Genomic DNA, 23,957 nt, shown 5'->3' on the forward strand with positions numbered 1-23,957 from the left:
AAAGGAGACCATCCGCTACTGCGCAACGTTCGTAACCTTCAATCCCATCCAAGCGCCAAGCCTCGGTTGGCCGTCCACCATGGGCACCATCATACCCGTCGGTTTTCGCAGGATCTTCATCTCGTCGGCGTTGTCGGGAAGGGCGAACTCGAAGTTCTCCAGAAGGGTGGCGAGCATGGTCTGCATCTCGAGAACACTGTTGAGATGATTGTGTAGTTTTAGTTTTGTGGTTTATGATATTGGTGGAAAGATGAATGACTCACGAGAACCTCCAACCGATGCATCCACGGAGACCACCAGCTAGTAGAAGACGAATATATGAGTACGAAGGATCTTACTTGTATAAGCTGAAGCATTCGAGACTCACAAAAGTTTAATAAGTTCGCATACACGCCGAGTGAAATCGAGTCGTTCTCCTTCTCAAGGAAGCGTTCCGGCCTGAAACTGTCCACATCCTCTCCCCATACTTCCGGAAGCCTGCGAAGATATGTGCGTCAGAACGAACTAGCCGATGACAACGTAAGGGCGACCCTTACCGGTTGTAGGAGGCGATAGAGATCTGAATGATCTGTCCTTTGCTGATAGGGATGGAAGAGATGCGTTCCCCTGTCTTGGTAGTGATGGGGTATGCCAGAGGAATAACATCGTCGCGTTCTGCGTAACGTCCAGTACCCCACACTATAGGGTGTAAACGCAGTCCCTCCTGGAAGCCGCCCTCAGATTAGATTATATTCAAAGGTCAGGTTGTCGATAGAATGACGCACCTTCATAACCGCAATCAACATCGACAACCCATCGAGGTCCGCCACGCTGAACTCGGTGTCCCCTCGAGCAGTCACATCCGCACGTACGGCGGCAAGCTCTTCACGCACTTTCGCCTGGTACTCCGGGTGCTTTGCGAGCTCCCACAGGAGCCATGTCACCGAGAAAGCGGTCGTGTCGTGACCGGCGAGCAATAATGAGCTGATACCAACAATCGTCAGACGGATGAGGCGGCAGGACAGAAAATGGTTGTGTAGGCTCACGAGATTTGGTCGACAGTTTCGATATCCGAGAGCCGTGTCTTCGCGTTCTCTGACTTGTTGGCACGGAGAAGGATGCTGAGAATGTCTTTGCCATCTCCCGCCTCGTTATTAGCGATGAAGTCCCGGCCAACGCCACGGATGAAATCGAGATAGTGGCGGAAACGACTATATTCCTTCATAGGGACGTAGCGGAACAAATTGACAACGTCGTCCGGGAGATAGCGCCACATAGACTTGAAAACCAGATCGGCTTTGGAAGGGTAGAGAGTTGAATCGATGCTAATGAATGAGAGATCAATTGGTGTAAGGTGGAGCAGTATTTGCCAGAGACTTACAAGAGATTCTTGTAGACCGCCGACAGTGCACTCTTCGAGTCATCGAGAGAATTAAACTGATACCCAAACCCAGCTTCGCCGATAACATCCAGTGTCATATGTGACAACCATTTGGTGACGTTGATGACTGGAGCACCCGACTCGTCGTTCGCAATCACGTCGTCTCTCCATTTCTGTGCGAGCTGCAAGTACAAGTCTAGTCAGTGGTGATGCTCTATCTCTCGGATATGGTCAAACTACCTTTGTTGCCGTTCGGTGGAACAGAGAGACGAAACTCTTCAGCTGGGCACCGCCGAATGCTGGGTTCATGACTTTTCGATGACGTTGGTGGTCCGCCCCTGAATAACGCAAATGCAAAATCAGGACCATGCTATGACCAGAAACCGACTTGAATATAACTTACCCTCCACCCAAATGATCCCATCTCCAGTGACGAATCTCGAAATTGCTCTGTTGTCCTTCCTCTTCGGATAATGGTAGCCCGATGTGTGCAAAATATATTGACAGGCCTTGGGGTCAGCAAGCATCAAGTAATCTTCCTGTAAGTGCGCAAGTCGGACAATACACATCAGCAACACAATCCCGCCACTTTCAGCTGTCAAAGATGTTCAACTCACGCCCATGCAGCCCGCTGTCCGCCATGCCGTCCCGTAGTCGTGCATCCATTTGAACTCACAATCCCCAACTTCCTTCTGAAAGCGTATATCAAATTCATTCCCTAGAGGCCCGGGTCCAAACAAAGGAATATTCAGCCGAAATCATGAAATGGCCAATCAAAAAAGCAAACTGACCAATCCAGAAAGACGGAGAAGCTGGACCTTGGAGATTCTTTAGCGAGCGTCGATTGATGTACGTTGTCGCAATCTTGACGAATGCCAACAACAGAAGCGAAGAGCCAGCAAGCAATACAGGAGAGTCGGTCAGAGACATTGCAGAAGCGACAGGATAGATCTATTGTTGAAGTCGTCGAGTACAGTGCAGACGAACATATAAACCGGTATGGGGACCGACGGCAATTACGCCACGTAATACCTTTTCGTCATCGGTGCTTGAATGCACCGGGCAACCTTAAGGACGATGGTGAGAACGCTGCTAAGGAACCCGTGTGATTCTATGCTACAGGGTTTTGCATAAGAAACCGGAATGTCGCGCGCAGAAAAATCCTTTGTGCCTGAACCAAACAAAGCCATAAACGGCAGCCTTTCACGGCATTCCTCGGCAGGATTCGTGTGGCACCAGGGATGTACGCCCCTGTTCTCGAGCGTTTCGATATTGCAAACTCTTCATCCCACTGAGACGTGCTCAGCAGTGGTGAATTTGTGATCATATCCGTGACTACTGAAGTACATAGCAGCCAAGTACAAAATACCCGGTATAAAAGACCTCGACGGGATATTACCACAACGTCAACCCTCAACGTCGAAGACGCAGACGTCCAGCCTGAGCTGTCATTCTACACGACTCGAGTCTCGACCTCTACCGGCATCACAGGACACCCCCGATCATCCTACTCAACCATTCTATGTATGCATCTGGTCTCGAAACTCGTGAAAGCATGAACTAGCCACCCTGTAAAAGTACTGAGACATTACAAAGCAGAGGGCCCATGTCTCGGAGACATAGCGGGACGGGAGGGCATCGCGAGCACGATGGCCTGGAGCAACGGGTTTCCGAGCTGATTCCACTGAAGCAAAATCTGGCACACGCAATTGAAAACGAACCGAACAACCACCGGTTACTCACTCCTGACGCTTTGCCCAAGGAACTTGATGCTCTGTCGTTTGTAGGACAGTTCAGGACACGGACAAGGTAGTGTCCCGAGTGCGAGGAGAAGAGGAGGTGCGATCAGGTCAGACCACAATAAGCCTAATGGTGAGAAGAGACTTAGAAAAGACGCACCCTTCCGACACACGCAGATGATCAAGCTTCCCAAACTAGCTTCTTACAAAAACATCACTCCAGTTATGCCGATACCTACGTTCAGGATCCCATTTCCTTATCGCATAGATAGCGTGGCCGAGAGCGCGAGATGGAGCGCGAATGCTTGCGACTGCCAGAGCAAAGAGTTGGTGTTGATGTCGGTGCAAATTTGTTGGGGACTCCTGGAATGAATACCGAGCGTATTGATGATTGCGAGAGTAAATTCACGAGAATACAATGAGTAAGGTATGTGTTGGAGAGCGTGGTCCCGTATGAGGTGGGTTCGAGCACTAGGGAGCGTGCGAAGCGGTCTATGAACGACGATGTGGGGTGCAGAGATGAGAAGGCGCGCCACTGCCGAAACCTCGCCGAGAGCGGTTACCATTTACGGCTTTGTTTGGCTCAGGCGCCCAGGATTTTTCTGAGCGCAACATTCCGGTTTCATATGCAAAACCCTGTATGGCTCAAAGCACATCTGTAGAGAGATGGATACACAGCATATCGGAGGAGGGAGGTCCCGTGGCGGACTGTGGCGGAGGCATAACAAACAACTGCGCCGGACTGAACATTGCCGCGCCGCCGGGATCGTCAATGTCAACACAATGCCAAGGTCTGTACCAGAGCTCCAAGGATGTTTATCGAGTGGATGATATGTCTACGTATTTCAATGGACGAAGTCTCGTACTTACTGCTGGAAGTGTACCGTTCCGGGTGACACGAACAATCACAGCACCGCGGAAGTTCTTGACGACGTGATCGTCAAGGATCGGTAGGGTGAGTATTAGTCAGCCACCAATGACAAGGCTGCAATTGGACCTCGCAGTCTTTGCCAAGGTCCAGCAAAATTGAAATGTGGTCCTCACCGGTCTACGGGTCCTTGTCGAATGTGGAGGTCGGTTCTCTGGCAAAGAAAGAACAAGCTAGTGAGATCAAGAAGTGGTATAGCAGATGGTACCAAGATACATGGAGCACTACAACATCGCGCGAAACGTCGTTCAAGAAACTGATAGGGAGCGAAATACATGAGAAAAAAATACAACATCTCACGAAACGTCGTTGATATTCAGGAAGCTTGGTCGGCGGCCCCGCCCGTGACTACTGCCTTTTTGCAGACTTTCTTGTGTCCGGTTTTCCAGTGCTCCATCTGGCACGAAGCGCCACAATATCTGCATAAGAAAGTCAGTCCTCTTCTGTCAGGGAGAATAGTAGTCCGAGACGCACGTCGTTCCTCCACATCCCTTACACCTCTTCAGTACCGCGCTCGGATTCCTACACCAAGAACATCTGTACAGCTCCACTGCTTTCATGTCGACGCTCCGTGCGCTGGATTGGTCAGAATAATCCTGCGGCGCGTTACCCCTCACGTCAGGATCTTCCACCTCTCGCTCAAGCCAAGCAACGAAGTCTTCCTCTGCCTTGTCAGGGCTGACCTGGTGAGCTTCCGCACCGGTTTGCGCCGCCGCCGAAAGACGGACGATAACGTCGCCCCATTCTTGCCAAGCTGGTTCAAGGTGATCCATGATGATTTGACGCGCCTGGCGCATCTGTGTCAGCCTCATAGGCCAAGAGAGATGTCGAGCAATTTCGTCGGCAATTCTCATTTTTTCGTTTGACTCCTATGATGATGTAGGTTTGACATTATCAGAACTCACGTCTGAAAAGAGGGTTCAAGGCAGAAACTCACCTTCAGCTCCGATGGAGTCAGATCCTTGCCTTTGACGACGAACATCATCATTGAATTGATATAGATCGCACTCTTCATTCGTCTCGCATCCGGCGGTGCCTCCCTCAGGAATGTGGACGTGTCCTCATACGCGCACATCGCAAATGCGAATCCCTCGTCCAATGCTTTACCGCTCTCACAGGCTTCCTCCAACTTCTTGATCGCCAAGGCGGTCGCATGCTCAGACGCGCGATACAGGAGGATGAACCTCAAGTAGTTCGTCAGGTTTGGACACATGAGCCCCTGCTTGGCCGCCCTCAGACCTTCGTGAATGTCGGTACCAAGAGTGAGGACATAGTACCAATATCCGACGCGTGGCGATCGTTCCATTGCTTTCCGAGCAAGCGAGTGGGCTTGAGGCATCTGTCTCTTCATGAGATGATACTTGAGGTCCAATATGTCCGCCTTGTCTTCGAGAGCGCGCCTTTGGCCCTCAGGAGCTGTGCGAGCGTGAGTGCGCACGGTTCTGGCGCACAAAGGGAGGGAGTCTGGGTACGTGGCGAAGGGGAGACCTCCGTTGTCGTTCAATTCCCTTCCTGTGACCGGGTCTCGGGAACCCATGTAGCCATTCGGAATTGAGTATTCGGTCAAAAGGATGAGATCGGCGAGCTTGAGACCCAAGCTCAGGAAGTTATGGCCCTGAACGGCCTTCATCATCGCACTTTGGAACTCGGCTGTCGTCTTAAACAACGCAACGCTCTCGAGGCTGTGAATAGGATAGTCGTAGATGATGTCTCCGATACTGCTGGGCCAGTCACCGTTCATAGCCGACATCATCTTGGCCAGGTCCGCGCTCGTCTCGTCGACTTCGTAATTCTTGGAGTACAGTCGGAGGGCACCTGCGAGTCCGAACGCTCGACTGCGGACTTCTGAGTGCCGAAGTGACGCGATGAGGAGGTCGAGAGCGGATGAGTTTTCGTGAAATGCACTCGGGCAACGCTCGGTGGCACGTGAAAAGAGATAGAGCGCGTGGTCTAACATAGCTGGGGATGCCTTTGGATGGCGAAGGAGCCTAACGAATGTGCGTAGGATTCGGGGAATATCAGTGTCATGTGCGTGATCATGGCATAGGTCGTTCAGAATCCATCCAACGGAGCGAGAGATGACGCCGACGGCGAGTTCAGCGGCCTTCAAGTCGTCTGGATTGCCCTCGAGGTATTGGAGGATCTCGGGTGTCTGGTTCGCAATTCTGGTTTTGATGTCGGTCCCATGATGGCGTGTGGCGATATCGAAGGCGTAGAGAACGACATGAATACAATTGGTATTGAAGAGCAAAGGTATAGCCATTGATAAAAACCCTATATTCGTCCAATGAGGCTTTGAAAATGCTGAAAATTGTACAGTGATAAATCTCATACCAGCCTGCGTGTAGATCTTATCTCGGAGAATAGCGTCTCGAGACATCTTGGAGTAAACGGCGATGACTCCGCCAGCAAGCAGATCATTGCGAGTCGATGAGTGCCGCGAATAGTCATAGATCTCTGTAAGCTTTCTGGAGAACTTGTCGAAATCTTTATGAACTTTCCGCAGCCCAGAACGAGTGTCGAGGTCTGATATTCAGGGTTAGCTATCATGTATTGTCATAGAGGAAACTGAAAGGTTAATAACATCCGAGCAGCCATGATTTCTTGCACTCCTTACGTGCATGCTACAGAATTCGTGCCGCATTATCTAGACGACACATATATAACTTTTAAACAATTGTTGACACGTTGACGAGAACGTCTACATCGCTGCATCTGAAATCCGTGACCTTACACTCCCGAGGCAGTCGTGATGACAGCGTTGATGAGGAAAGGGCAATACAACTTCGTCGACAATGGTGGGATGAGCGATTGAAAAAATGTATGCTCACCAGGCAAGTTTAGGCCTGTACAGAGAGCCCCAGCGACCTGAGCCCATCCCTCCGCATCCTTGACGTTGGTCAAGAAGTCGTCTGAGGGGACGAAAGTGCCAGTACCAGAGGACGAGGATGACGTGCCTCCATTGGCGTTCGCAGGCCCGGAGCGTTTAGGCTTAGTTTTTTTCTTCTGGCCAGGACCAGGCATAATCGATATCGGTAGGGTGCCGGCAGGAGATGAGTATGAGGTATGAGCCTATCGCGGCCTTTGGTTGTTGGTAATGACAGTATTGAAGCAAGAAGCAAACGGGACGCCGCGTAGCCAAAGTTCCCGTTCAAATGAGCACGACGGATACGAGTTTCTAGGACGATACGTTCCTGTCGTATCGAATCGGAGAATGCGCCTGAGATGAATAGGTGACCGCGCAGGAGAAGGATCTCAACAGGAAGACTTTGCCACGGTTATGTCGGCGCCACAGATTCCCTCGACGTCTGCATTCGGTGTGGCACCAGCTTGCTCAGAAACACTACCAGCAACATTTCAATGGGTCCCTGTTTAGATTTCTTTCCAATGTCATGCGCCCTGTCCTGACCTTTGATGAATGTGGGCGCCTGCTCAGGTGCTATACCGAGTTATCTTCGGCCCGACTGGTTCTCACAACTCCTCGTGTTTTGTCGAGCCCAACAACGCGCATGACGTGCAGCAGATCGTTCTTCTCATAACATTCTCAACCTCGAGATCGTTCGTCTAACCACCTGAGCCGCTTGAAGTTATATATTGTCTGGGTGCATCTTCTTGCGCGTCGTAACCATACGATCCTCATCCTCGACGACAGTCACGTTGACTCCATCTTCCATTCGACGACCCATTGTACGGTGTACCTCTGAATCTATAAAAACGGACAGCCATGGCCCCAATTCCACAGGCGATTCAGTTGGTTTTCTCGTCTGGTATCTGGCCTAGGTTCGACGAGATGGTATCTGCTCTCCTGTCGCCACTTCTCTTGCTATCTTTCCAACGAGCAGTTTCAGGCGTCAACATCTCTATCCCGTCATCACCGCCTTCCGATGCGCACACGCTTTCTCCGTCTCTCTTAGGTTTCTCTATCGAACAGGACAGATGGGTGGATTGGATAGGTGCCGGCTCGCGGAATGACTACTTCTATAACGTTTTGAACAACATCAAAGGCTTGTCGGGAGCAGCAACCAGGTTAAGGATAGGGGCTGATTCTGAGGATCACACCAATTTTAGTCCAGATGTGATGGTATGGTCCACTATGGAGATAGTTTTATGGATCTTATATTGACTCTGATGCCACCAAGTATTCTGAAGCTATCTTCCCGGACCCGACCACAGCTGTTCCTTACCAGGAAGCTTCAAATATCACTGTCGGAGAAGGTTATTACCAGCTTGCCTCATTCCTGCCATCCGGTACGCCTTCGCCTTCTACTCGATTATCTTCTTGGTTTATATCCTCACTGTCAAAATATGATAGGAACCGAAGTTATATGGGGAGTGAATCTCAGAGATCTCAACATGACGGCTGCCAGTCTCGAGGCCAACGCCATCGCCGAAGCATTTTCGTCGTCGACATTCAAAACCGCCGGAGTAAACCTGGAGGCTATCGAGATTGGAAACGAAGCGAACTTGTATCCCTTCAGCGACTGGACCGTGGAGGAGTATGTAAAAGTGTAAGGACTCTCTGCTTCTCGAATGATGATTTAGGCTAAAGTCACTCGTCCACTTATTTGACGTCGTATTTCTCAGATGGACGTCGTTCGCCACCAACGTCTCTACTACCGTCAGCTCAACCTTTGGGTCAAAAGTGCCCTTCTGGGGTGCTGCCTTCGCTGACTCCGACATTTGGACACCAGAAGCAGTCATAGACGATGACATCCTCGATTCCGAACCAGGCTCTCAAATCGCAACGTGAGTCTTACCTTATTGCTTCTCGTACATTTATGAAAAACGCCCCTCCCTAAATACGCTTGATACCAGTATCTCGCAGCACCACTATAGTGGCTCCTGTGAGGCTGGCACTCTCCCCGGCTTGATGGACAAACCCTCCATCCGATCAAACCTCACACAATTCACCTCCGGCATCTCAGCCGCCCATGCGAAGGGCCTCACATACGTCTTAGGCGAGACTAACTCATACTATTGCCATGGAGCAGCCGGCGTCAGTGATACAGCAGGCGCCGCCCTTTGGGCTCTGGACTACACGCTCTTTTCCGCGACACTGGGTATCGATAGGGTCTACTTTCATGAGGGGATTGGATACAAGTATAATTTTGTACGTCACCTTTCTCTGTTCTGTGGCTAGGGCGCTGTTAGCTGTGGATTTCTTTTATTGACCCATTATTCGATCTTCTTTCTTGGCTGCGACATTGTAGATCCAACCCGCTACCCTCAATCGCTCCATCGAGGATGGCACTCCACTAGCGGAACCTCTCGCCCCTCACATTCAACCCGCATACTACGCTGCTATCATCATTGCGGAAGCCAGTGGGTCCTCTGTGTCCAGTAAGATAGTCGAACTCGACATCAATGAATCGGACGTTACGGGATATGCCTTCTTCGACAACGGTTCACTAAAGCGAGCAATACTGATCAATATGAACGCATATCTTGGAGACGGCTCGAGGGGATCTGTTCATGTTGGGCTAGATGGTGTTAGTTCAGAGAAGATGACCGTGAAGAGGCTGGCGATCTCGTGAGTATAAATCTATCTGATTTACTGCTGGTGTGGAATGCGCTGAATTATCATGCGACCAGATCCGCAAGCGATACCTCGGGCCTGACTTGGGGTGGCCAGTCGTACGAAACCAAGGACGGGAAGGTATCAGGCAGCTTGAACGTCACTACTGCGTCGGTCAGCGAAGGAGTTGACGTATCTGACACGGAGGTCGTGTTGTTGAGCTTCTCGTAGTATGCCACCAGCAGTTTATCACAAGTATCAATGGCGTATGATTTTGGTTGCAATCACTATATAGGATGTAAACACGCTCTTCATTGGGCTTCTAGTAGGTATCAGGTGTTTTCAAGGTGTTTTCAACAAGAAGTTCGCTGCCTAGAAATATTGTTGAAGTACTTCACGGTGATGAGAGTACTAGCAATATTTTCTGTCAGACGAATGCATGGGACAGATTATTGTGGCGCGCCCTGTCCAGAGCCATGTGGCCATCTTTGAATGTGTCACTTTGTTTGCTCGTGTTAGGATCGGAAGCTCTTGACAACTCGGTCAATTTGAATTGCAACGCCACTTGTTCCTCCATGCGCCACATCAGTCGCGCTCACCTCCAAGGCATCACGATGCGCAATCGTAGGATGCAATTGGTCCGTTGAGATCATAAAGAAAACACGCTACGAAGAGTTGACGGAAGTGAATATATAAGTCAGAGGCTAGATCTTGTTACATTGGATTCTACCGAATGGGAGGCTCATCGGCAGAAAGCAAACAAGTCCAAGGAAAATCCTACGAGCTCCCAAATTCAAGCCATCTCAGGCCCACTGCTCCGGCATACTGCCAATGTGTAGCACCCTCTCAAGGGTCACAATCAGTCTGAGCCTCCAAATCCCGGAACGAGTCATTCGCTCCAGGCTCTGACTTTGCGCCGGCAGAAGTGGTCTGGGTATGGGAGTAGTTGTCCATCTAACCATCATAACGAAGTGGAAGGCTTCGATTAAACCCAAAGGACACTGCTGCAAATTGGAGTGGAAGATAAGACGAACCTGGGTGTGGACTTCCTGTTCCTTGCCAGTGGTGACGTTCGTACGTGTAAACCGTCTTCGATCGAACACCATTGTGTTCGTGTTATTGGCAGGCCTACGAATTCCAAATTAGAAGAACGGGAAGATATCGTCAAGATCCAGTCGCGAGCGAGGAAAAACAAACGTACGTGAACATATCGTTACTTCGTCTGGATTCCCAGGCGTGATTCATTAGGCGACGAACGGCGCGACAGGAGGCGATCTATTGCAGAACATCAGGTTGGGCAAGTGTGCCGACGTCTAACGTCTCGTGTGGGGTACTCACCGTACATATCTAAAGTCGACGAAGGGGTAATATTTGTCAGTATTCAAAGAAAACGTTGATTGAGCAGCAATAAATGCATTGCGATGCGACAAGAAGCAACGTACTACGACGGCAGGTACATCAGCAATCACGGCCATCACAGCATTGAGATTGAGCATCATGAAAATCTACAGTAGGACGTCTATCGTCAGTATGCGCCACACCTGATCTCGAACTGAAAACTGATACACACAACAGCGATCATATTCGAGGTGAACCTGTTCATGACGAGCGGTCAGTCGTCCGCTTACGAAGATAACGATATCAGAACAAAATGGAGAAACAAACGTGATAATGAAATAAACCAGCCCATCCGCCAATAACAACTTCATAAGCGGCGACCTCTCCTTCCCGAAGCCAAGCCGATACAGGGTCAACAACAACACGATCATGTCGAGTGACATGCCATAGATATAGATCGTGCGCAGGATGGTCTGCTGTGAGCTGACGATCGTACATCCAGACGCAGGAACCCAGATGTCTCGCACGCCGATGATGCCACGGAGGAGCACGCCGGCGAAGCCTATGAGAGCGAGGGTGAGCGGAATGACGATATGACGAGCTCTCCCCCAGATGGCCATCCTAGGTAGATTGGAAGGACAAAGGTGGTTCAGTGAATGGACTTCGTTAGAGGAGAACAATACCGTGACATACGTGCGAACAGAAAGGTTGATGGCAGACATGGCTATGGCAATGTTCCCGAATAACTGGGCAGAACCCGTCAGACCGTGTTGGTCGGAAGGACGGGCAATACATCGATGCTTCGTACCTGGCTAAAGATAAAGAGACCCTGGCAGTTGATCTCTCTGAATGTATGGAGTGAGTTTGAATGGCAACATAACAAGGCCCGAGCCAGCAAATGCTCACGAAGTGACGTTCAACCCAATCACGCTACGTGCACGCTCTCGATCAGCACAAAGTCTTCCAACGAGCAGAAAAAAGGATACAAACACTCCAATGAGGGCTAGCAACATCGAGTAACGGCCAATGAAATAGAATGCCTAGCGCGCTTGTTGAGTCTCCGCCAAAGCTCCGACGTCATGACAATGCGACACTCACCATGGGCCACAAGAATTTCCTTCGCCGCAGTATAAACTGAAGGTCAAAGTCCAACGACAAACCGACCTCCCAGCTGTACATCGACATGAGCGAGTAACCCCAAGGCAGACACAAATCAGGCTACCAACATATAGAGTCCAAGCAGAACATGCAAGAGGTTCTTGAATGCAGCTGCCAGTCACGGTCAGCCCCCTCACCCAAATCAAACTTTATGACGAACTCACTCACCAGCATCTCGCACAAGTTCAGCCTCAGAATTCCAGTCGACCATGTCTGTAAGGCAGAGAGGCGAGGGTGTTGACGTGCATGAGAAGAGGTGGGGTGGGGCGTACGCAAGACTTTAATAAGGAGCTCAGTGCCATGGCGAGAGGATCTGATGCGGGAGTCCCTGTGGCTCAATACGTGCAATTCAGAAGGAAGACCCAGAAATGAAGTGAAGTACAGCTCTCCGGCCGCCCTAAAGACAGAGTGCGGAGTGCCTTTTGCATTGTGATGGTCTTCCACCAGAGAATATAGACGGATATGTCCTCAGTCTTTCCGTATCGAGGTCAGAGCGCTCATAAGAAGGCATGGGAGGCGTCAGCATACGTCGAGGTCTCCCTCTTGGGTCGAATCCAGACCCACGAACGCTCTTGTCACGGTGAACAACGGCGATATGCTCAATACTTCGACTGACAAACATGCTGGAATCTGCGCAGGTTTCCGGTTAGCAGTGACAGGAAAGGTCAAAGTAGGCGATAGTAGAATCTCACAGAGCAAGCGAAGAGGGAAATACAACCGTAACAGGTCGTAAGTCTTGATCAAAGGGCCGGCAAGTCTAAGTACAGTGATCGGTTGGCAGCTTCAGTCCGAGCATATGTCAATCGTCGACTCTTCTCTTTTGCTGGATGCGATGCTATCTTACGCCACCTTCAGTCCGTAGTCCTCATGCACCGACCCTGAGGGTAAATGCGCCTGGCGCCACTGGTGACGGCCGAGTCCAGTCACCCACAACCGTATGCTTCAATACGAGGCTGAGCTTGACGACGGGTGACTTCCTCCGTCAAAAGGCGTCGACAAGCGGCCCCGGTACAAGCCCTTTGGGAATTACATTCTTCTCGTAGTTGGTCTTCATGTCTATCAGCACCGTCTAACCACGTATAACTCGGTTACCCCACACCCAGAGGTCACGACAGCCCTACTTCGGCAGGCCGAAAATATCCTTCACCATGAGGACCGTCTCCTTATCCCCGGTATTCTGCACGCAGAGAGATCAGCGACCATGACGGAGACCCCCATCTGTAAAGAGCGAGTACAGGAAAAGCGAGCCAGAGGAGGGAGAACGCACCTTCATGAGATCATCGCTGATCTTCACGCATGGCTTGCCTTCGATGGAGGCAAGTTTGATGACCATATTCAGAGCCTTTGACTTCTCCTTTCCTCCTGTCGAAGCCTTCGCAAAGTCGTTCGTAAGGAACGTTCCAATTCCGAACGAAGCTAATGCATAGCACCGGCCACACAAAATGACGTTAGTATCAGTACAAGGCTCGAATGCGGTTCTGTCCTGCAAAAGGAGCTGGAAAGACATAGACAGCTCAGACAAACTCACGCATGAACCCGACTTCATCACATTGTTTTTTCAACTTCAATGCTTTTTCCAGATCTAACGCGTCCGAGTAGATGATCGTCTTTTCGCTGACATCGATTCCCATACTCGTGTAGACCTCCTTCGCGGCCGGTGCAAAAGCGAAAGGATCTCCGGAATCTTGACGCAGGCCCTTCCAGTGCCTCGCACGGTCAACATTTCCTTTAAAGTCCTAAATGGGCCAGTCAAGATATGAGCTTGGAGAAAAGGGGGCCGAGCAGCCGCCACACGGGCGGTATTGTGGTGGAAGGCTGAATCACGTACTTGGAAGAATGCTTTTGTGGAGAAGGTATCCGTGAGGGCGAGGAGGAGAGCATTGGGGTAGACAGACTCCCAGAGTTCCATGGCCAAAGCATTGGCATGTTCATAGCCTTTCATGGCACCGACCTGGTAGACAGTTATCAGACGCTTTTCATGCTTGTGCAGCTATACAGAAACGAGACATACGCCCATAAACCATTCACTGTGGAAGCCGATAGGGTATTTGTTTAGAACATGGAGTACGATGACGAAGAGTAGATCACGCACTGTGCGATGGTTCCCATCGGGCTCGTATTATGCTTCATGGCTAGATATACCTAGCAAAGATGGAGATCATATTAGGTAGCGGATTGATCGAAGACATGCTAGACATACATTGCTGGTCCCGGACGCTTTGCCCTTCGCATTTGGCAGATCGCGCTCAGCCCGTAGAATTTCCTCGACCACAAGGTTCTGGACATCGAACGATCTCCGTCTTCTCGTCCCAAACTCGCTGAACACACACCCAGCTTCAAGCAACCGCTTGGCCTTGTCGTATGCCAACTCTGCACCGCGCCACAACAATCACCATCAGCGTCTAAGTCGGCACATCGGAGATTTCAAGTACAAGCTCCAGTGGAATACGCAGAAAAGAAACATACCGCGTTGTCCGTCCAGGTTCCAGTCCGTATCGACAGTCGTGAAGTAAATCTCGCTCAGCGTGGACATGAGCGGCACCTCCCAAAATATCGCCTCGATCCACGGACCGACAGCTTCGATGTCTATATTACCATACTCTTCATCCCCCTCAGTCCTCTCCACTATGAACTTAATGTGCACCTGGGACGGGTCGAACCGGTAGTTGGAGAGGTATTCGAGGTACTCTTCGGAGAAATAGGGGCAAGTCTTCCTCAGCCAATCCCGCTCTTCTTGCGTCAGGACCAGCCGGTCAAAGTCTTTCATGGAAAATACGAACATGTCCGCAACATTGCCGCAAATGACATAGGAACAAATAATGTATGATCAATTTAGTGAAGAATGAGATACACGGAGAAAAGGAACTCACGGGCCACGGATCGTGCGAATTCATCGGCACAGGTTCGGGAAAAAGGAACGTCTTTGGAACGATGGGTGAAGCGGTAAGTCGATTGGGTGTTCGGGAAATGCTTCATCACAGCATATTGCATGGTCAACTGTCGAATGCAGACAGTCCATGTCAAGCTCAATCCAGGCCACCAAGAAATAGGAAGTTGTGACCTTATAGAGATCCGTATCGAGAATCGAGCGGGGAAGAATTACGGCCGACATAGTTTCCGAGTCCCAAGAAAAGACAGAGAGAGCACAGAGGGTATTATGGGGACAGGTTTGACGCTCGAGATGGGGGAAAGCAAGAGGGACGATAAGCCGAGAGCCATCGCAGTCAATGTTACCTTGCTTGCAAGGTCTCTCCCACCCCGGTAATTGTGGCTGAGCGACTTTTTCGCACACAAAGCCAAACAGTTTGCGTAAGCTTTTCTCACATTTCTGTGGCACCCCTCACTCAATGCAATCGCGTACTTGATTACCATCATCAGGACGGAGCAATTTCGATTTGCCCTGGATATACAGTTTTTGTACATGCCCAGCATGTTTCGCGAAAGTATGCTCGATATCTGCGCAACGCGCTCAGGCCTGAAGGGCTATCGACGCCACAATGAATCAAGCCGATGCTTCTCCTGAGGCCTACGTACGCTTCGAGGCGCTGCTGCGGTCAGCGAAGCAAGAAACCTGACATCCTAGTGGCCATCGGAACGTGGATGTATTGTGCAGATTTAAAGGCTGCCTCTAATACGAGTTGAATACGAGTTTGCGAGCCAAGAAGAACCATCTGTGGCGCGACTCTTGCGTGACCATCCAGAAGTAATTTCCGGTACTGAATACTCTGCAGTATCGCTAACAAAGTTGCTACTGCAAATAAAGTGCACAGAAATATTGAGCATTGGTAGATATGCCATTGTTAGAAGAGGTCTCTCAAGCAAGGTCAGTGCCACAGCATGTGGAGCTTCCCTAGTCATGTACGACTATTTATTTCTATCTTGAACCCAGTCATCCATCAGCAAGCACCGCAGTCCGTATCGCGCTCACGCCCGCCCCCATTTCGGTCTTTGCCATCTGCTTTGGGCCACCTTACAATAATCTTCCACGATGGTATGGCACCCCTTCCTTTCTATTCGTTTCTTTCGCCACTAATCTTCAAACCCTATCTAGAGCTCGCGCATTGAAATCCTGAACGATGGTGGCTTTCGTTCTGACGGTCGGAAACAATACGAGCTCAGAGAGATGACTTTTGACATGACCGACCAGGCGGGCGCAGATGGCTCAGCTATGGTTGCACACGGCCTTACACAGGTCCTCGTCTCCGTCTTTGGGCCCCGAGAGGCAAAAATGCGATCGCAAACGATGCACGATCGCGCCAACATAAATGTCGAAGTCAGTATCGCACCATTCAGCACCGGTGAGCGGAGAAAGAGGAACAGGGGAGACAAGTGAGTTTCCATACCATTCGTGCGTCCGTCAGTGTCTGTGTTTCGCTTGTGTCGTATCTCGACTATATACCATTTCGCAGTCGTACGTATGATATTCGCCGTAGCCCATTCATTGACTTTTATATAGACGCATACTCGAAATTGGAGCAATGATCAAATCGACATTCGAACCCGTCATCCAAACCTCCCTCTACCCTCGCTCACAAATCGACATCTTCGTACACATACTCCAACAAGACGGCGGGGCCCTGCAGGCCTGTATAAACGCCACGACCCTCGCGCTTTCCAACGCAGGCGTTCCATTACTCGATTTTGTCTGCGCTGTTACCGGTGGCGTTCACATCACCTCGCCACTCCTGGACCTTACGACTCTCGAGGAGAACGATGTGCCGCATGTGACGGTCGCTGTCATGCCACGGACGGGGAAGGTGACGCTTGTGAGCATGGAGACTAGGTTGCATGTGGATAGATTTGAGGAGGTTTTCAGGGTGGCGTGTGAAGCTGGAAAAATATTGCATGGTGAGATGAGGAGGGTAGTAAGAGGAAGGACAACGAAGCTCGTCGATGCCATGGGGGCAACTCTCAAAACTTCCACCGTACCAGATGATGCAATGGAGGAATAAACTGTTAGCTATCTCTTGATGAAGGACTAGGCACGCGTGGTACGCAGAATCACGCGAAAGGCATGGCGGAGTCAACTACTTAATCGCTACAATCTTCGGTCGAATACATGGCGCTACACCACAGAACCCCTGCTATGAATCCTGTCTCTGAACCTCAATCCTCCTAAAACAGGCCAACCACTTCTCCCCTTTATTCCTCTCAACCTTCTTCCCCTCCTCTGTCTCTCCCCAAACCGCATCCAAAATCGCACCCTTCCCCTCTTTCCTCAGCTCCTCCTCCTCAACCCTCTCGAACAACGGAAACCTCTCCAAATGACCCTTCATCCACTCATGCAAGTCCTTCACATCCGTGATCGTGTACACTATACCGCCAGGAGCGAGCACGTACGCGTACTCCGCGAGCAGTGTGGGCGAGATGATCCGGGCTTTGTGTTTCCGGACTTTGAAGTGCGGGTCGGGGAAGAGGAAGAAAAGGGCTTGGAGGGACGATTTGTGGAAGTAGTTCGGGAGGAATTTCATCGCGTTTGCGCGGACGATGGAGATATTTTGGTAAGGCCCTGGGGTCTGGGTCTTGGAAGTCGAAACTTCGGTGGTCGTCGATGTAGGGTGGGACTCTGGTAATGAGGATGTTGCTTCCGAAGGTTGTGGCTCGATTTGTGGTTCTTGTGCTTGAGAATGTGTGGCGCGGAGGGCGGCGATACGATCCTCGACATATTGAGAGACCTGTACTCGGATCTCGAGTCCTACCAAAGAAAATGGCCACAACCATCCGCTTCAATATAGTGTTCTCCATTTAACGAACAGGAAAAGGAAGAAGAGACACGCACCAAGCATAAGCGTGTCGGGAAATAGTGGTGCAAGCGCAATAAGCAACCCTCCAAACCCACACCCCACATCTGCAAACGCTGGTGTCGGGCCTCTCACCACCTTTCCATCCTCTCCCGAATCGCTTTTTGAATGTGATGAAGATGCCTCAGCGGGATAAAATGCCGGGTAGTGCACGGACCAATCAATCTCGTCGGGAGAGGATGGGTATTCGAGGGCATGGTCGGAGAAAGGATTCGCGTGTGCGCGTTGGCGATAGTGTTTTTTCTACATCCGTAGAACATACATGAGAGGTAAGCTCGACGCATTGGAGAATAATGTTGTCAGAGATGGACGTTACTTGTGGTAGAAGAGATTTCTCTTTCGGTTTGGGGGTGGTTTGAGAGGATGCTTCGACAGATTGGCGTTTTCGTTTGGCCATGATTTTAAGAGTAGAAGGACAAGAGATTCTGCTTCAACACAACGAACAACGCAGTGGGGTCTGTCTGGAGGTTCGGATGGCTGCAATTTGGAAGGTGAAGACAGTTGAATAGTGTCAGTTACGTTCAAGACAGATTCCATTTCTATCGAACAGTATTACGGTGGTGTACTTGCCTGATCCAACACAATATGACAGCAAGCAGTGGGAGTATGAAGATATGAGCGGTTTCGCGATGAGGTGGCGCGAGCTCGGGTGGCGAAGCAGTCATATTTTGGTCCGGCCGATGCCGTGGTTCTACGAATTCAAGTGGCGACCACCACATCGTGCATCAAAGCGGCCAGAAGCTCGAAGCTGTCCAAACTTATGCTACTGTCCGTTTGAAGGACCTTGAAATATTGTGCAGAAGTTACAAAACGACCTTAAAGTATATACCAATAGTGGAACACCCCATCAACGACTGGCGAAAAGGCCCATCCCAATAATATATCTGCATAAATACAGCTTTTCTCTCAACCCCATTAGTACTCCCAACCTCTTCCTACGATCCTACAATCAAGGGCAGAAAGTGTGCGTGAAGGTCTGGCCCAAGGCCGAGTTGCGGTCTGCAGCGTAGTCGGTAGCGTAAGAGTACGCCTGATCGTCGGCGCAAGAGCTCGTCGTACAAGTGACGGTCTGGCCATCGGACGAGGTGAGCTTGGTGTTGATGTTGATGGAGGAGTCGACGCGGCTCAAGTCCCAGGAGGTGCGTTCGCCACCGTAGGCAGCGCCGAAGTTGGCGTAGCCGTATTCGGAGAGGATGACGCCGGAGGTGATGCCCGCGTCAGTGCAGACCAAGCCTAGAGAGAGCGAGAGGAATTCAATTTTGAGCACGGTGTTAGCCTAGAGTGTTAGATAGTTGACGTACCACCGTTGCAGCCACCAGTAGCACAACCAGTGCCGTCGGCGGCACAGCCGGTACGACCCCACGCACGGATGCCCTACAAGCGTTGTTGATTGAGTATGAGAGGTCGATACCAACCCAGGGTAGGTAAACACTTACGAGCTCAGTGTCGCCAATGGTGTAACTGACAGAGCCACCAGCAGCGAGGGAAGTACCGTATGCAACGGAAGTGTCCGGTGCGCCGTTGGGGGCTTTGCCGACGGCGGGCCATACAGCTGAGCGTGGACGAGATCGTCAGCATGATTCGCAAGATATTCGGGGAACGACGAAGGAAGGTAACTCACTGTAGCCGCAGTTGTTCTGGAAATGGATGACGAAGGCGTTGGCGGTAGACGCAGCAGCGATGAGGACAGCGAGAGTAGCAGCGATGGACTTCATGATGACGATGAGAGATGGATGGGTGAAAAGTAAGTGTGGTGGTGTAGGAATATCAGCCGATGACGGTTGTTGAGGATACGAGGGTAATACTCCCTCCCCTTTATACTGGTGGTATGGCTGTGCGTCTACTGAATATGATGGACATTAGTGCAGCAAGCACATGGGGAGTCCAAACGCATCTGAGACGTATACATCGACGTGACGTATCGACATGCGGGGCATTCTACTCAGTAAATACCGAGTCGCATGGCCGGAGGGTAGTGCACAAAAGCGGAGAAGCAAAATTCGTAGGCAAAGTCTCAATCGGGGACCCAGCTCCGTGAAGTGAGCGACTCGATCTTTGTGCCCAGCGCATCCATTCGTGCACCGACTGACTGGCAGTGTACTGACCACAGAAGCGATCCTTATTCTCAATGATGAATGGGGGTTATTCGTATAAGACACATGCAACGATATTTGGAGAAAGATGGTGGTGACCCAGCGCGCAGTAGCACGAGGACTTGTCAATGACCTGGCAAACATTGATTCTTTAGCGGCACCGTCTAGTTCTTCGAGTTGATCGGCGCTAATTAAGCAATTTCCATGGCTCCTGAAGGTAGTCAAAGATGCGCAATAGACCAGAGAGAAACTGCCAGCAAAAATCGGGGCTACGTAGACTGTATTGATGCGGTCGAGACGCATCAGATATTTAGCACCATGATCATCATCGTTCGATACAAGCGACTCACCTTTCGGTTTTGCCGCGCTTGATCCTGAGCAGACCGTATGATGCTGAGGTGGGAGACAATGTAGATTTGATGGACGAAACGGCGCGCCAGTGCGCCATACGCTAAGAGTGTTTACCCATGTGGAGATTTGATCTGAGGGATTGAGCGCTGAGCAGGTGTAAATGTTCGATATAAGTATTCCTGTTTCTGTATACTACAAAGTGGACTATGATCAAGATGTGTCCTGCGTCAATATGTGCTCTGGACAGGAGAGGGCTTTGAGGAATGACTCGGTAAGTTATGCGTACGTCAAGCAAGTTGAACCAGAGCAAACAGCCCCAAACAACGCCACACCGGGGACACGATGTATCGAAGCCGCGAGACGGTACTTCCTATGACCTTAAAAAAAAGAGACGGTACCTCCATCAAGTCCAGTAGACGCTCCCAATAATGGCCGCCACCCAACTGGGCTAGAGCGCTTTTCGCTCAACTTCATTCACACTCCGTTTCAAGGGGAGAATGGATTGACGAGTGTGGCCCATCAAGCGCCGTCCGCGGCGTGAGTCGTTGGAGGGCCGTCGCTTTTGGCCATCCGGTCAACGTTGTGAGAGTAACGCTCCGGCACTCTGAGTCAAAAATATAGGCCTTAGGTGAAGGTTCGCCGACAAGATGATGTGGCTGAACTGCTCGAGACGCGCTGGCCGCCGGCGTATTAGTGGGCAGTGTCGAAACCGGTGGACATGATCCTTTTAGTAGTATTAAGAGGGGGAAAAAGAAAGGTGAGTAATGACTAAAGAGGGGCTAAAGTTTTAGCACTATGTTTGATAGTAGAGGATGACTGGTAGATACAAAGGTGTTGAAGGAGAGGTCCCGAAGAGGAGCGATTGCTTTCAAGTGGCGTTCACAAATAGCACCAAATAAGCCGTGCGCATTGCCGAGTGGCATGGCAGTGCGACCTCACTGGTGTCTTTCTACGCCAACTTCCACATTCACCGTACCGGCCGACATCTACCATGTCAACAGAAGCATCTTCATCCTCAAGTACACCGAAACCAGAGGTCTCCATCTCTGACGCAGAGCTCGAGAAACTGCTCAACCGGGAAGCCTCCGCCTTCCAGCGAGAACTAGAAGTTGAGCGTATATTGGTAGCGTTCAAGCTGAAGTACGTCTCCTATCTCTCTCTGCCGGCACAATTCCTCTTCTACGTATGCAGATAGCAGAGGGTGTAAACTGATAAACTGACGGTATTCGCAGTCCGTATGATATCTTAGATTTGACCGAGACCGCCAGACCGGAGGACGTGAAGAGGAAATACCGACAGCTCTCCCTCTGTGAGCCTCCATGACCATACACCACCTGGTCCTTTCGCCTCAACGGTGCTTCAGAGCACAAGTGAACGAGCGTATGAGCTGATCGAATACTTTCATTGGGTACGTTGTTCCGTATACAGTCATCCATCCTGACAAGACCCCCCACGCTCGTGCACCAGAAGCTTTTGACATCCTCAAGAAGGTCAGTCCTGTATCCTTGTGTCTATACATCTCCGCGGCACCTTATTTTTTTAATGTGCTGTGTTGCCCTTAGGCGGAATCAGAACTGAGTGATCCGGCGAAACGAGAAGAGCTCGACGCCACAATCAGCCAAGCCCGTATTCAACTCCTGAAGTCCCTCTCACTTCCTCCCAGCACCACCGACGATGATCCCAAACTCAAAGATCTCAAGCCCCCATATAAGGCCCAACTTAGGGCGAAGTCCAAGGACATGTTGATTGAGGAGGAACTCAGACGGAGAAAGTACGCATCATCTCACGCTGTCGTGTTCTCGACTGTGTGGCGTCGATACTGACGACTTGGTCGGTGTTCTACAGGGCGATCAAGATGAACCTTGCCAACGAAGGGTTGGAAGCTAGAAAGAAGGAAGAAGAAGTTGCGACAAGGAAGCGCAAGGCCGAGGACGATAAGAAATGGGAAGGTGAGCACCGTGATACGCAATACTCGACTCCTCATGGACACTCACCTCCATCCTTTCACGTCCGCTAGAAAACCGAGAACAGCGCGTCGACAGTTGGAGAACGTTCACCAAAGATTCCAAGAAGAAGAAGAAACAGAAGGTCACCGTACTGGGCTAAGCCAAATCTTGTGATACTCTCTCTTTTCAGCTTCTCCATTCCGTTGTCGTTCACCTGCTTCCTTGTCCTTCCTCCGATCTGGTATATCAAGCTAGATAAGCTGAGCATTCTCAGTGTCAGCGTACGTAGGGTATATGTCTGGGTACCTGGACCGCGCGCTGAAGTTACCATCGGAACCAGTATGTTATTCTGTGTACAGGTATTGTCAGGCGTCGTATAAATCTTCATATTACTGCTATATTACAGTTAAGGTCCCCTAGCATCTTGAACATTTTCACTTGTCTCACTGTCCACGAGCTCGCCCGTCTTGCGATAGTGCCATCATCTTGAGAGTCTATAGGCGGAAGTTTGCTGCCATATCTCCACGTCCCTCTCAAATATCTTGGCCGGCTACTGTCAGTGGCCTCGAATTCGAGATTGAAGCCTCAAGAGCGACCTAGAGTATCAGACTGCGAGTCTCTTTGACATCCTGCAACTCGCATGTTCTCAAGAATGATATGTAATAGCAAGAAAGCGCACTGGAGTCCGCGTAAAGTACAAACTTAGTCCGACAACTCGATGACCTCCGTATCATCCGGCGGCGGCTGCCCCTTCCCCCTCTTGCTCGGACTCATGCTCATGCTATGAGCCCGACTGTGACCACGGCTATCGCTCGGCGTATCCATCCTCGTCCTCACGTTCCTCGTCGCTGTCACCTTCTCCTTCTTCACCGGCCCCACAACTTCTTCCTCGTCGCTATCCTCAATCACGATGACCGACAGGTCTTGAGAAATAGGCCGACTCTTCGGCTGCGATGTCCCAGCGGTCCTGCTAGTGCCCCGGGTTTGAGACGGAGTAGTTCTAGATGTCGAAGCACCGGACGAAGATGCTATCGGAGTAGGTCGCGGTCGCGGCCGTGCTTGAGTTTGTGATGGAAGCCCCCCGCCGGCCGTCGACCTGGAGGACGAAGCTACCTGAGCGGGTGGTGGTGGTTGTCGAGCGTCGACGGCCTTATACGGCGGCTCCGGTTTCACTGTCCCCACAGTCTGATTCTGATTCTGATTCCGATCCTGAGATTGTTGCGACCGGTTCACGACCTGGTCCAATTCATCTAATACATCCATCGGGATATCTTCGTCGCCGTAATCTGAACTCCCCGCATCCTCCCGCGTTGACTCGTTGACGATGGTCGTATCAGCAGGTTCATCAGGAGCAGGACGAGCAGGACTGGTGGATACGAGATTGCGCGCACGAAGGAGAGGCGCTCGAGACCGTTCGGGCGATGGAAGGGGCCGTGGTGGAGCGGGTGGCGATGGCGATAATTGTATCTTCCGAGCTCGAGTGGGAGACCACTGTGGGTTTATCTGAGCTAGTGGTTTCGGTGCTGGTACCGGTGCCAGTAATGGGGGTTGAGCCCTCTGCGGTTGTGGTGGTGGGGGTGCCTTCCGCGGAGGTGGCGCACGAGGTCTGACTTCCCAATCATGCTGTACATTCTCGTCCCCCTCCTCCTCCACCCCTTCCATCTCCGCCTCCGCAACCATCGCATCGAAATCGTCGTCGCCCTCCCAATAACTGGGATTCCGAAACTG

General features: G+C 50.9%; 9 protein-coding genes across 9 annotated transcripts; 3 read left to right on the forward strand and 6 right to left on the reverse strand.

The window, feature by feature from the left end:
• Positions 1–15: 15 nt before the first annotated feature.
• On the reverse strand, positions 16–2,290 carry STEHIDRAFT_49458 (cytochrome P450; the record flags this gene model as incomplete). Its single annotated transcript, XM_007299288.1, has 11 exons — positions 16–196; positions 264–300; positions 368–477; positions 537–703; positions 765–963; positions 1,026–1,304; positions 1,361–1,542; positions 1,598–1,698; positions 1,764–1,899; positions 1,978–2,078; positions 2,152–2,290. 11 exons carry the CDS (start codon positions 2,288–2,290, stop codon positions 16–18), a joined length of 1,632 nt encoding a protein of 543 aa, XP_007299350.1.
• Positions 2,291–2,671: 381 nt separating this feature from the next.
• STEHIDRAFT_118237 (uncharacterized protein) lies at positions 2,672–3,182 on the forward strand. The gene has a single exon (XM_007299816.1). It carries the CDS (start codon positions 2,967–2,969, stop codon positions 3,171–3,173), a length of 207 nt encoding a protein of 68 aa, XP_007299878.1. The 5' UTR covers positions 2,672–2,966; the 3' UTR covers positions 3,174–3,182.
• Positions 3,183–4,209: 1,027 nt separating this feature from the next.
• STEHIDRAFT_91033 (uncharacterized protein) lies at positions 4,210–7,258 on the reverse strand. The gene is made up of 5 exons (XM_007299798.1): positions 6,859–7,258; positions 6,362–6,553; positions 4,965–6,301; positions 4,502–4,896; positions 4,210–4,446 (listed from the first exon to the last, which is right to left on the reverse strand). Exons 1-5 carry the CDS (start codon positions 7,049–7,051, stop codon positions 4,344–4,346), a joined length of 2,220 nt encoding a protein of 739 aa, XP_007299860.1. The 5' UTR covers positions 7,052–7,258; the 3' UTR covers positions 4,210–4,343.
• A 559-nt stretch (positions 7,259–7,817) lies between these two features.
• Positions 7,818–9,773, forward strand: STEHIDRAFT_49832 (glycoside hydrolase family 79 protein; the record flags this gene model as incomplete). Its single annotated transcript, XM_007299315.1, has 7 exons — positions 7,818–8,108; positions 8,167–8,275; positions 8,340–8,535; positions 8,612–8,773; positions 8,843–9,137; positions 9,238–9,557; positions 9,620–9,773. 7 exons carry the CDS (start codon positions 7,818–7,820, stop codon positions 9,771–9,773), a joined length of 1,527 nt encoding a protein of 508 aa, XP_007299377.1.
• Positions 9,774–10,228: 455 nt separating this feature from the next.
• On the reverse strand, positions 10,229–12,281 carry STEHIDRAFT_91040 (uncharacterized protein). Its single transcript, XM_007299804.1, has 14 exons — positions 12,207–12,281; positions 12,107–12,149; positions 11,979–12,051; positions 11,871–11,920; positions 11,787–11,810; positions 11,689–11,725; positions 11,574–11,626; positions 11,208–11,501; positions 11,113–11,137; positions 10,985–11,047; positions 10,881–10,889; positions 10,744–10,817; positions 10,577–10,670; positions 10,229–10,496 (listed from the first exon to the last, which is right to left on the reverse strand). The coding sequence occupies exons 1-14, from the start codon at positions 12,247–12,249 to the stop codon at positions 10,389–10,391; spliced, it is 990 nt and encodes a 329-aa protein (XP_007299866.1). The 5' UTR covers positions 12,250–12,281; the 3' UTR covers positions 10,229–10,388.
• A 626-nt stretch (positions 12,282–12,907) lies between these two features.
• STEHIDRAFT_91044 (nicotinate phosphoribosyltransferase) lies at positions 12,908–15,197 on the reverse strand. Its single transcript, XM_007299807.1, has 10 exons — positions 15,100–15,197; positions 14,909–15,035; positions 14,505–14,798; positions 14,239–14,408; positions 14,131–14,180; positions 14,050–14,065; positions 13,867–13,989; positions 13,567–13,774; positions 13,306–13,454; positions 12,908–13,215 (listed from the first exon to the last, which is right to left on the reverse strand). The coding sequence occupies exons 1-10, from the start codon at positions 15,148–15,150 to the stop codon at positions 13,156–13,158; spliced, it is 1,248 nt and encodes a 415-aa protein (XP_007299869.1). The 5' UTR covers positions 15,151–15,197; the 3' UTR covers positions 12,908–13,155.
• A 916-nt stretch (positions 15,198–16,113) lies between these two features.
• On the reverse strand, positions 16,114–18,236 carry STEHIDRAFT_165474 (putative methyltransferase; the record flags this gene model as incomplete). The annotated part of the gene is made up of 3 exons (XM_007299817.1): positions 16,114–17,733; positions 17,818–18,082; positions 18,156–18,236. 3 exons carry the CDS (start codon positions 18,234–18,236, stop codon positions 17,123–17,125), a joined length of 957 nt encoding a protein of 318 aa, XP_007299879.1. The 3' UTR covers positions 16,114–17,122.
• A 353-nt stretch (positions 18,237–18,589) lies between these two features.
• STEHIDRAFT_118241 (Osmotin thaumatin-like protein) lies at positions 18,590–19,606 on the reverse strand. Its single transcript, XM_007299818.1, has 4 exons — positions 19,461–19,606; positions 19,276–19,391; positions 19,141–19,213; positions 18,590–19,072 (listed from the first exon to the last, which is right to left on the reverse strand). The coding sequence occupies exons 1-4, from the start codon at positions 19,552–19,554 to the stop codon at positions 18,789–18,791; spliced, it is 567 nt and encodes a 188-aa protein (XP_007299880.1). The 5' UTR covers positions 19,555–19,606; the 3' UTR covers positions 18,590–18,788.
• A 1,649-nt stretch (positions 19,607–21,255) lies between these two features.
• STEHIDRAFT_91054 (DnaJ-domain-containing protein) lies at positions 21,256–22,646 on the forward strand. Its single transcript, XM_007299812.1, has 6 exons — positions 21,256–21,423; positions 21,516–21,592; positions 21,712–21,773; positions 21,846–22,054; positions 22,129–22,232; positions 22,301–22,646. The coding sequence occupies exons 1-6, from the start codon at positions 21,275–21,277 to the stop codon at positions 22,387–22,389; spliced, it is 690 nt and encodes a 229-aa protein (XP_007299874.1). The 5' UTR covers positions 21,256–21,274; the 3' UTR covers positions 22,390–22,646.
• The last annotated feature ends 1,311 nt before the right edge of the window (positions 22,647–23,957 follow it).

Source organism: Stereum hirsutum (assembly GCF_000264905.1).
Source record: "Stereum hirsutum FP-91666 SS1 unplaced genomic scaffold STEHIscaffold_2, whole genome shotgun sequence".
Classification (NCBI taxonomy): domain Eukaryota; kingdom Fungi; phylum Basidiomycota; class Agaricomycetes; order Russulales; family Stereaceae; genus Stereum; species Stereum hirsutum.